Genomic DNA, 12,062 nt, shown 5'->3' on the forward strand with positions numbered 1-12,062 from the left:
AAATTTAGAGAAAATTTGGACCGTAGAGCCAAGAAAATCGATTAACGGTTAAAAAAACGCGTTTTTGGGAATAATTTCAGCATATTAAGGGTTAACAAGCCCTTTGGGTGTTGCAATTGTATTAGATGAATTAAGTGGCGTTTTTTAAAACATGGCAATCCCGCACAACCCGGTTAGTCGCGGAGCAACCCTAACAACGCCGAGTGGAAAAAAAAAATAAAAATAAAGGCGAAAAAAAAGGGAAAAGCAAACGAGAGTTAGTCGTCTCAAACACAAACCCCATTCCTTCGCCCCCTTTCCCACTCCCTTTTTATACGTCAGTGGAGTCTAGATTTTTTGGGCTCATCAGCAAAACTCTCCTGGTAAAATAATTGGTAAATACTACGCCGTTTTCATAATTATTTTCCCGACGTTTCGGCAAAGCTGCCTTCTCTTTTCCTTTTTTTATCCTCCTTTATTTTTCATTTTTTTTTTGTCGACAGTGTAGAGTTAGAAAGCACAGGAATCTGGGGATCAATTTGGGGGATCATGGGTAATCTCGTATCCATTACGCAATATAAACAAGTGTGAAGAAACACCGGTTGCTCGGTAGGTGTCGGTTAGGTGAGAGTTAATTCGGGTTGGGCGGGAAAATATGTCCTACGAAGGTAATTTGTGGATATTTGGTTATGGGTCGTTGATATGGAAAGCCAACTTTCCCTTCGTGAGTAAAGTTCCAGGCTTTATTGAGGGATACGAACGGCGATTTTACCAGGGCAGCAGCGATCACAGGGGTGTCCCAGAAAAGGTAAGCTTAGAATTGCATGTGTTGAATATGAAACAAGTTAATCAATCAAAAACTTTTATATGAAAATGAAATGTCTCATGAATCTTCAAGCCGACCGTAAGGTCTTTTATCAATCGTGGACACTGAAATAATAGAAAATCTGCACAAGCATTTAGTGAGGTTTCTGAATGCTTGTGGGTCGATTTATGGCTATATTTGGCTGCTGGGTAAGGGTTAAGGTTCCGTTGCAGCAATGAAACTATCACCGGAAACTGACCCTTGGGCTGCACTCAACAGTCTAATCTCTTATTTCTTAAACTCAATTTGTAATCTTTTTTTTGTTTTTCAGCCAGGAAGGGTAGTTACTCTTCTTGAAAACCCTGAGGTAAGATTATTGTCTTAAGTCTTTTAATGTTAAGCTCAGTTTAATTCTGGGCTTCCAGGCCCGTGTCAGGGATCGCATCCACCGGATAAATACTATCCAGAGTGCGTTTTTTGTCACACTTATCCACTGGAAGTTTTTATCCGGTGGATAGCGTTATCCACCTTTGAACAACCGGGGCCAGATCCACTTACAGTCATATTTGGCAGCATAAAAAATTGTACATATTCTTTTAACCCGCGGGGCGAGGATTGGCCCGGGTGAGCGGACGAGCGCAGCGAGGGACCCAGAAGGAATATACACGACTGGAACCGGAGGAGATGCTACCCGAGAGTCGTGGAAAACATGTGCACGCACGTAAGAAGTTATTTAGCCGGGCTTCAAAGCAATAAAAACTCGAAAATTTTGAAAAAACAAATAAATCTTGCAAAAATCTTGCGTTAAATCGCCCGGGGATTAGCGCGGGATCATCCGGGACAAAACCCGGTCCGATACTGGAAATACGGCCCCGCGGGACCGGAAAAAGTATCTGATTGGTGATTTAGTTATTGGCCCTCGGACCGCCTTAGTCGTGTAATAATTGATAGTACAGTGATTTTGCAAAGGGGAAAGTTAATGATAAAAGGCATGGCCATAACCAGACCTTTGGCATTGACGAGGCAAGATCTTGCTAGGAGGTTCAAGGCGGCACAGCCTTCAGAAAATGTGGAAATCTAGAAGCTCTGAAACACTTTTAACACATTTTTTAATGTATTTCTTTAAAAAAAATCAGTCTTGTTCAACTTGGGGTTATTTTTTTAACTGAAGACATCTTGTTTTTTATGTTGAATTAAAATCTAGACAAGGCAAGTGCCTTGTCTTGCCTCTTGCTAGTTACAGCCCTGAAAGGCTGATGACTCAGTTTGTAATCCTTTCTCCAAGTACTCATATTTGTTGTTGCATATTATAGGCATGCAGTGCATGCAGAAGGCTATGTAGCTGTAGCTCATTGCACACATAAAATTTAATATTATGGGTTCGCTTCACTTGAGTGTTGAAAGTAATTCCCGTTAACTTGTTTTGCATTACTTAACACACCATTATGGCACCTGACTTGCTTGCTTGCGTTTTCCCCATGCTTCATGCCAGCTGCATGTATCTGCTTCAAGTTTTGATTGGGTCACTGGATTATTGCTTGCATCCGTTGTAATTGGTTTAACAACATGCACTTTAATAATTGAAAATTGCTCTTATTAATATTCTTGTTTTTAACTCCAGCTGTATGTGATTTTGTATAATACAGGAAAAAGTATGGGGAATTGCCTATGAAATTGCAGCCGAAGATATACCCAAAGTGATTGATTACCTTGACTTTCGAGAGAAGAATGGTTACAAAGCAACTTGGGTTACATTTCATCCTAAGGATATTCACAGATGTCCCTTCCAAGCAAAGCTGTACATTGCAACACCTTGCAATGAATTTTACCTTGGTCCTGCTCCATTATCAGAGATTGCCAATCAAATTCTGCTGTCGGAAGGTCCCAGTGGAACAAACTACGAATACCTCATTAATCTTGCTCAAGCAGTGCGAAGCATTCATCCAGAGATTAAGGATGATCATTTATTTCAACTAGAGGCTTTAGTAATGAATAGTCTATCAAATTCTTCCATTAAATGTGGATCATCTTGATGAATACTGGCTGTAAATCCCCTTCTTTTTTATCACCTTTAGGATATCTTTATAAATCCCCCCATTCTACCTCTTGTTATTATCTATGTCATTCTTGCCTAACAGAGGCTCCCCCTCCTAAGTACTTGAACAAAAGAAATCTCAGTGCGCTTTATATCAGATTTATTAATTATATATAAGTAGCAATATAAAAATAAGAATGCTGATGGTGAATAACAATAATAATAGTAATAATTCACTTAAATTCTATGAGAAAAAGATGCAAAAATTCATTCAAGGTACATTTTGCAATTTAAGGTAATTTTTGCTAATGAGCTTGATTTAACTTGGTTTTTGTAATATCTCCCTTGCAATGAGTTATCAGGTTATTTTTTCTTTTTCTTAACACAAAAACAAAAAAATTAATGGAGCTGAATTTCCACCAATGAAAGATCATTATTTTTACTTTACAATAAACTTTCACGTATATTTTAAGTTAATAAGACAGTATATTTATATGGACAATTGGTGCCATTTATTTATTGCAGTTTTTTTTATTATATTATTTTTTTATTCTACAATACCGGTATGTTGTAACTATATAAAGTATTTTCTTAATTCCTGAAAAATAAAAATGTAATGTAAAACATGTACACATGTACTTCTCTAAAATCAGAATGTATGGAACAAGTCTGCACATAATTTTGTATTAAAAACCATGGAACACATACTGAAGGGCTGTCTGTGATACCTGTAAGGGGGGAGGGCAATGTTAATTTTGGCACTCAGTGATAATTTGTCCATTTTGTGGTTCATAATCATAAAAAAACCTGTGAATTGTGTTTTAAGTTATACATTGAATGATGTATTTTTGAGAATTGTGAAAACATTGTTTCATGATGTGTGGAATGCAAAACAAATGATTAATTTTGGCGATAAGATCTGCTTTGCCCCCCCCCCCCCCTGCCCCCCTCTCCCCCACTCCTTGCTCCAATCGGTAAGGGGCTGAGATATGCAGGTACATAAAGTGAATTAATTTATGTTCTCAACCTCAGTTCAGTGTTTTTGTGGGAAATAAAACATATCCATAACTCCTTGGCATGTACTCAGACCTCAGACACAAACAGTTTATTTATAGCATAGGGCCCCCAGAATAACATAAAAAATTAACATTACAAGACATTAAAATACAAAATAATGCCACCTATCTATATTTTTAAGCAGTTAATACCTGACTTGCTGCATGTCAACCGATTTTGATTTTCTTTTGACTCTTCTAAAACTCGCTGAAATGCATTGTCCAAAACATGCATAGCCACATAAACTTTACTTTTACTAGATTTTACACTGTATAGTTAATGCTATCAGAAAACAAAAGAAATTTTCTTTTCCAGAATGAAAACTATATTTCCTTTAGACACTTGCCCGTTGTGTGTTTGGGGTTCCTGTGGTTTTCGTGATGAAAATTTAATTGTCCCCACTTAATTTCGGTTACTGAGGGTTAACCAAGGTGGCAGTCTTGTCACACATTTTATTTATTAAATCCGCAGGGTTCTCGATTTGTTCAGGTTATTTTGGGAAATGTTGGACTTATATGTAGTTTTAAAATTTTAAAGAAATAAATTTTAATTTTAAAATTCCCCGAACGTGCAGAAAGAAACAATTTTTTGAAGGGATCAGAGGGGAAGTGACGATCGAAATAATTTAATTTCCCCTCGGGCCAAAATACTTTGCATTTCTGACAATCAGCTGATACAGTTATCCCATGTCATGGGTTCATGTCAAGCTAGCTGCTTTCTGATTGGAAGATTTTCACCGAGAAGCATTCTGATTGGTTAGTGTGAAATAATGGCCTGAACACCAAGTCACGAGACTTTTGTCACGGGACCGCTGTCACGGGATTTGCTCTCCGTTCAAAAATTTTGTATTTCTATACGGGCGAAGTTTGTTGCAGTGCAATTTCTGTTTTTCAGCCTGAAATATCCAGAATCGCTTCGGGGGAACAGGTTGCTGTCACCTAAAATACTTTATGCGATGAGTAAGTTCAAGTGTAAGTGTTTAAATGTCACTGTACACGTAAAGGAAAAAGCGACTCGCGAAGCAAATGGTAAAGCATTTGTGTCAGAAACTTGTACGGCAGCTTTCTTTGATCAAGAGCTTTACGAAGTTGAACTGGCAGTTGGTGGAATAACGAAGGTAAATATTTCCTTAGATTTTTGTACGCAGATAGATTTTTCAGTGTAGTTTCGAGGACACAGTTTCTTCAAGCCACGTCAAAGTCTTCTTGTTGGTAAAACCGCGAAAGGTTTGGCGCGCTTTTTGCTTTTCGCGGCTTCTGTCCCCCCAAGATCTTCGCCATATTTTATGTATATTGTATATTTGTACCTTTATTTCGCTGCATTAGCACTTCTTTAGTTATATTTCCTGAAAAACCTCCACAAGGAACTTTACCCTGCCCCGTGACTTGTTATTACATCAGATTTTCTGGCAGTGTTGTATCACACGATCGTGAAATCCTACACCATAATTTACTTTGAAGCTACATGTTTACAAGTTTACTTCTAAACGGAGAACTTCCGTAGCTGTATAGCTAAATATAGACAGCAAAATGAACTCTTTGAATTTCCTTTTTGCTGCTATCGCTTTCTCCTCATTCCGAAAGCTTGAAATAGCTAGCTCCATATAAATGGTATTTTTAAAAATAGAAATAGGAGAAGTTTCATGCGTTTATATCGCCGTGAAAATGTTATTATATTTGTCTTGCTGTGATATTTATTTCGCTCTCTTTTCATCGCAGTTCTCATTCATTTGATATTGTACGATGTGTGTTGAAACATTGCTTGCCTCTCCTTGTTTCAATTTAGGAAGTTGGAAGTCTGGTAAGAACGATCAAAGCGGAAGATTGGGATGTTTTCTCTTGCATAAACTGTAACACGGATACCCATGCCTTACATGCAGTGAAAAAATACGATCGTGTTCTAATAAACAGAGCAATGGAGGTAAGAGATCTGAAGGTTTTCATTATAATTTATATGGCTGTTGAAAAATAACGACATTAAAAATATTTTTGTGGTCGTGCTACGAATCATCTGGCAAGCATAATAAATTATCATCTTCTTGATTGAAAGTCTTTTTTTAAAAAAAAAAATTGATGCTAAAAGGGATACTATTGCATTAAGGTGTCTTGGTTCCTTTTACTTGGACTTACTCCTTGAAAATCATTTTAAACCTCCGTTTTGCACCCTACCTGCTTTTAATTTACGTAATTTAAACAAATAAACAGGTTGTTTCTCTATTATATACCCAGGTCAGTCCTGGGAAAAATAATTATGGTAGTGCTGGTGCATCAAAATCAAGATGTAGATTTCCATTAATTTTAATACAACTTTTGTTCGTTGGAGCAATTAGCTCTTCGTCAAAGCTTTGCTGTGACAAAGGGCTAATGCTTGAAACTTGAGCTTTTCAAAATTCGCTTCAGTGATTTATTTACCTTTATCGACTTCTAGCTGATAAATTATTGGCTATGTGCAACTGTTCATGCAGCCTGTTTCAATTTCCTGTCTCATTTGAATAAGTATTCCAAAGTTTGTTATAGGTTATGCTTTAGGTCAAGCACTCTTGGAAGAAGTTAAGGTGGCTCAGCACACTTTCTGTGCACTCTTTGGATTCAGTACTGAAGCGAGTCTTAGCACGCGCTGAACTCTTTGTGAGAAAAAAATTTCTAACAACCAGTCATCAAAATTTAAAGATATTGTTTCGAGTTTGTATGTTAGAAGGTTAGAAAACTGCTGATTACAAAAAATCTGAAATGACTAACAAAGGAATTCTAGCACATAACCTAACCTGCCAGTTTTGAGCTCGTTAGCTGCAGTGGTTTGTTCATGAAAGCAAAATAAGGATAGGTAGTCCAAAAGTTGAAAAACTGTGTTCAGCCACCTTGAAATGCTTAATATTAATCTTTCTTTTCATAACTTCAGAGTGATCCTGATGTCCACAGCAAGATCACCACTTCCCCTGAGTATTCATCCATCTTCAAAATAGTTCTCACACCAGTGAAAGAGAGTGATCAGAATATTGTTGATAATTCATGTAAGTTGAGTAAGGTAACAGATCTTGAGTGGGGGGTTAAAGAATAATATTGTACCAAATCGGACTAGGTCTTGGATAACAAGGTCTCGGTCTTGGATAACAAGTGATAAAATTGCACTAGTCTTGGCTTGTGAGATTCCGAAACTCAAATTGCAAAATTTGCGATTCCAAGATTGGCTTTCATATTTGCGAGCTTGAGTTTCCAAAACACTAGTTTGCAAAGCCAAGATTTCAAGACTCCCCAAAATTTGCTGTTGGGCCTTGGGTACGGTAGTCTCATTTTTGTACTGTCAACTCTTCTACATGTAGTATTGTTGTTTGATGTAAAGATAACTCCTGAATCCCCACATGTATTTCAGATTGTATTTTCCGTAATAAATCAGCTGGACCCTGTGGTAATAACAACAAGAGCTCTTAGAGCTTACAACTGCGCTGGTCTCGTGAGCACTTTAGGGGAGCCATGTCAGGGGAACAAAAATGCGCCGCCCCCTTATCCCCTTTACCTGCGTCGAACAATGTTGTGAGACAAACAAGATGGACACCTGCGGACATTCAGGTTGACTAGTTCCATCCGAAATAAATTTTTTCTTATATGCTAATGCTGGCCAAATTTAATTCCCACGACTGATCCGTGAAAAAAAAATCTTTAAATCAGCATCCAGTGTTGTCTTGAATACCGAAAGAGAATAACCAGCTCCGAAAATGGAAATTGGAGCAAATATAATATGAGAAAACCTAGACCGCATGCTGAAGGGAACCCGGGGAAAGCAACGTAACCCCAGTCAGGGGTCCAGTGGCCACAGACAGACCAGGACACAGCCCAAAAAAAATACGCAAGTACTCACACACTAAGACCAGAGGAGCGAACCTCAGAGGGGACCGAGGGGCTCGCCAGCACAAGGACACAAAAAGTAATTAAATCTCCGCAGCGTTTAGCTAGCCCACCCATGTAAGGAAGAAGCCGCAAAGATGAAAGGAAGGAAGCAAATCGGACCGACAGCCGACAATCATGCCTCACACGGATATTCACAGATTGCCCGTGACGCATGATTGATTTGACGCTCAACGGACGCTAACTGCTTATAAGACCAAAGATAAATTCCCTGTGTCATAAAGCGGACCCGAGCCCGGCCGAGCGGGGCATCAGTCTGGTCACTGAGAAAAAAAAAACCGCTGCAGAGCAAGAACGCGCAGCGCAGTTAACAAGGACTTTGGCTTATAAATCTTTTAGGAATTCAGATTATTATAGATTGTGTTGTTGTTTGCAGTTGTACTATGGAACAAAAACACATACAGGGTTTTCCTTTTCAAAATACAGTTGGTATGAAAGAATTGAGAAAAGGCCTTAAAAATTAAGTCAAAAAATTTGTGAAAGTCTTGGTGAAAACTTAAGTTACTGGTGATTGAGTCATTCCCAAACCTGGACCTTGACATGTGACAAAAATGTGAATATGTTTCACTGAGTCACAAGATTAAAATGTCATTGCTTTTTAAGGAAAATGTTACTTGTAATATTATTGAATATAAAAATATCAGGAAAGTTTTTTCTCCACCTTGGTGCTTGTTTAGTTTTCAAACATTTGCTTATAAAAGGTATAAAAGTTCAGTTGATTCTGCTCTGTATCATAGTTTTTATTGAATGAATCTTGTGATCAGTTGCAGGGAATGCCATTTTGCTTGGTCAGGATAGAATATCCCTTGCCATGGTCAGTGTGCAGGAACATGTCAAAAAATACCTTGAGGCTGAAGAAAATGCAATGAATGAAAGAATACGGTAATTTGCAAGTTTCAGTTCCAGCTGACATGATACTCGGTCTTAATACACACTTATTTAAGGTTCTCCAGGTAGCTGCCAAGTAAATGTTCACCTTTTGTGTATTAATTATATTAAACAAGAGAGAGAGAGAGTTTTGTCACATTTCCACACCGAGAAGAGAGTTGAAAATACGACGCCCAGCGAGGTATTTTTGACGAACTCCAAGGTGTTTTGATTTGTGATGGAACAGTCTCGAGTGTTTGATATATCTTCACAATTGAAACTAAAACTACAGAGAAAATGGAGAAATAATATCATAAAACTCTATGCTAGTTATGATCACTTATTTAAACTCCTGCCATGGTTCTGATTTCTTTTGTTTTGACTTGATGAATTATTAATGGGATTTGAGAAGCCTTGATCAACACAAGTTGAAATCTGCCCTGTAGCTGTGTACTTAATTGAATGGAAGCTCGGCTGGTTCTGTATTAATACTTCATAGGGTGAAAACTAATTATTATAAGCTTGAAGTTGACACACTTGAGTGAAAATTTAGACGACATATGAAAACTTCTGATCAAATGGCTTGTTGTCATGTTGTTTGGGTGTTAGAGCATTTTGAATGAGACCCCTTGCTAACAATCCAGTTTCTTTAATTTCATGACAGGAAATTCATTGATGAACAGAAGGCAGGATATACATCCCTTCAGACAGAGGTATTCAAGGATAAACAGGCTGTCTATTGGTATGTAAGATTTCACATGATACAGGTTTATTTCCCTTGTGATTCAGGAAAAAAATAGTTTTGAATTATACAGCATTCAGCTGTACAGTGATGTCATGTGAGAAGCATATCTGGTGCTTGACAATGCAGGGGTTTGCAGATAAAAATAAATCTTCTCTTAATACAGTGAACATTATATTGTACCTATAAACTAAACGTAGAAATGCCTTTCTTTTATTTTAACAGGGCTATCAAAAAGGAAGAAGAAAAATCATTGGAAAACTCCCTCACTGAAGCAATAGCAGACAGTTCTTCAGACACACCTGTGTTACCTAAGCCTGGTATGAATAATTAATTATTCCCATTTTAATTTGTAATTTTTACACGCAGTTTACCGACACTGCAATTAAAGTATTGGCTTGTAAAACTTTTGAGTTTTCAAGTTTGTCCATACTGTAATCCTTTTCTTTTCCCTTTTTGCCATAATTTGTTAGTCATAATCATCTTTTAAATTCTTGATATTTTATTTTGCAAGATTTGTTCCACAAATTGAAGTGATTGAGCTTTAAATAGTCTTTTTCAAATCTTGCAGAAAAGAGCCCATTTTGATAAATATGTATTATTTATATACAGTACTGTGCAAAAGTAATGCAAAAATTTTTTTTTATTTTTTTATTTTTTTGGGTTTTTTGTTTAAAAATTTTTTTTTTTTTTTTTTTTTTTTTTTTTTTTTTCCCACAAAAATTTTTTTTTTTTTTTTTTTTTTTTTTTTTTTTTTTTTATTTTTTTTTTTTTTTTTGGTGTATAACAAAAAAATATTTTTTTATATATAAAATTTTTTTTTATAAATTAATATTTTTTTTTTTTTTTTTTTTTTTTCATATGTTTTTATGATGCGCACTGCCAATTCTTTACGTAATATTTTTTTTCTTTCTGTCTTTTCAGTAAACACAGTCCACAAACTAAAGGAGCACCATCCCGTAAACCAAGTTCACATTACTCAAGTGGCCTCTCAAAAATATCCTTTACATCCTGGTGCCCATCCATCTCGGAAGACAAGAAGGTCACCACGGAAACCACCGCAAAAGGACATATCCTTAGAATCCGATGCTGATCCTGTGTTTTCATTGGATGATTTCACTGACGACTGTGAACCTTTCTTTGAATCAGAGGAAGATGAACTCAGTAGTAGTGGTGAGAATATTACAGTCAAAACACCTGAAGCGTTCTTCGGGTGGATAGATTCCATATTGCATTTGATTTCATTCTTTGCTCAATACCATCGAATTGAAATTGCAATTCAAACAGCGACTCAATTAACGTGAATGTTGACTTCATTCATGGACAGACACGGAGATGAAATTCCCATTTGCATAATGGGTCAACCATTTTTCCCACTTTTTCTTCTGCCAGTAGTATTCTTGTGCCTTTTCAGTGTACCAAAATGTCTCGCCTATCTTTTGGTATTGTCATAGGGCTGAAATAAAGAAAGTGAAGAACAAAATGATAAGAAAACATGATGCGTTACATTTGACGGTTGACTAGTCTATGCAATTTCAGGCCGAATTCCCACGTGCCCGTCGCGTGAAGCCAGACGACAATCCAATCAACATTCAAGTTTTGAATTGAGTCGCCGTTTGAACATTGCAATATTCAATTCAAGAATGGAACATTGAAGCAAAGAATGAAATCAAATTTGCAATAATGGAATCATTAATCCACCCTTGACAGGAATGTTTGAGGTGTTTTGACTGTAATGTGTTTGGCATAAATAGTTGTATGAGGTCCTTAAAGTCTTATTAAAATTAACACCAGTGTTGTTTTGTTTGTCTTCTACAGATAACAGTTTTCAGAGTGAAGAACCAGTCTACAATTCCAGGTTAAAGAATATCAAAAAATCAACGCAATACTCCACCTCTGTCCCCATAACCATGCCAACAGGGAAAAACTCGCCGCCGGAGGATGATCAAGAGGTAATTAAGCTGTTCAGTTTCTCGCAGGGTTTTAGGGTTTTATTAGTGTGTGATAATATGGGATAGATACTATAGATACTATGGGAGGCGGGGTGGCCTAATGGTAAGTGCCGAACTCCAGATCGAATGGTCCCGGTTGGAGCCCTGTCAGGGGCCATGGGGGTCATATCTCTCCAATTTAATGGCAACAACCATATTATTATTCTCTCTCTCTAGCTGGTAAAACCTGATCCAAGCAAGATTGGAGAATCCATGAGAGCATTAGCCCGCAGTATTCACGACAATAGAGAAGAACTGTTTGGGGAACTACCAAGACCTAGACGGAGTACTTTCTCTTACAGATAGTGAAAATAGTTAAATATTAGCACTAGGTAACTAATTATTTTATGAAAATTATGAGTGAAACTTGAGCTGTCGCTGTCCTTGCATTAGCTTGCTTGGATTAATAGTCAAGGTCAGGTTTTGGCCAGAGCTACCCGGTAAATAGAAAAAAAGAAAAGAAAAAGTGTTTTGGTCAGAGCTTAATAATTTATTGTATAACGTGTTACATTATTCAGATTTATAGATCACTTAAAATTTGTAGATCATTTAGCTTAGCTCAAGTGTGTCACATGTGTTCCGTTATTTCTAGTGACATTTTAGTGTTATTACGAAGAGATGGGCAGTTGTGAGATATTAAAATTTATTTGCCCACTCAATAGGAAACAAGGATCAATTACAAAAT

General features: G+C 37.0%; 2 protein-coding genes across 2 annotated transcripts; both read left to right on the forward strand.

The window, feature by feature from the left end:
- Positions 1-564: 564 nt before the first annotated feature.
- Positions 565-3,531, forward strand: LOC144631866 (putative glutathione-specific gamma-glutamylcyclotransferase 2). Its single transcript, XM_078490451.1, has 3 exons — positions 565-787; positions 1,116-1,151; positions 2,431-3,531. The coding sequence occupies exons 1-3, from the start codon at positions 635-637 to the stop codon at positions 2,815-2,817; spliced, it is 576 nt and encodes a 191-aa protein (XP_078346577.1). The 5' UTR covers positions 565-634; the 3' UTR covers positions 2,818-3,531.
- Positions 3,532-4,682: 1,151 nt separating this feature from the next.
- On the forward strand, positions 4,683-11,813 carry LOC144631844 (uncharacterized). The gene is made up of 9 exons (XM_078490419.1): positions 4,683-4,992; positions 5,661-5,795; positions 6,774-6,885; positions 8,542-8,659; positions 9,309-9,386; positions 9,612-9,706; positions 10,311-10,559; positions 11,205-11,338; positions 11,555-11,813. The coding sequence occupies exons 1-9, from the start codon at positions 4,831-4,833 to the stop codon at positions 11,681-11,683; spliced, it is 1,212 nt and encodes a 403-aa protein (XP_078346545.1). The 5' UTR covers positions 4,683-4,830; the 3' UTR covers positions 11,684-11,813.
- Positions 11,814-12,062: the final 249 nt, after the last annotated feature.

This window comes from Oculina patagonica, chromosome 12 (genome assembly GCF_052425735.1).
Source record: "Oculina patagonica isolate OP01 chromosome 12, crgOcupat, whole genome shotgun sequence".
NCBI classification, from domain to species: Eukaryota; Metazoa; Cnidaria; class Anthozoa; order Scleractinia; family Oculinidae; genus Oculina; species Oculina patagonica.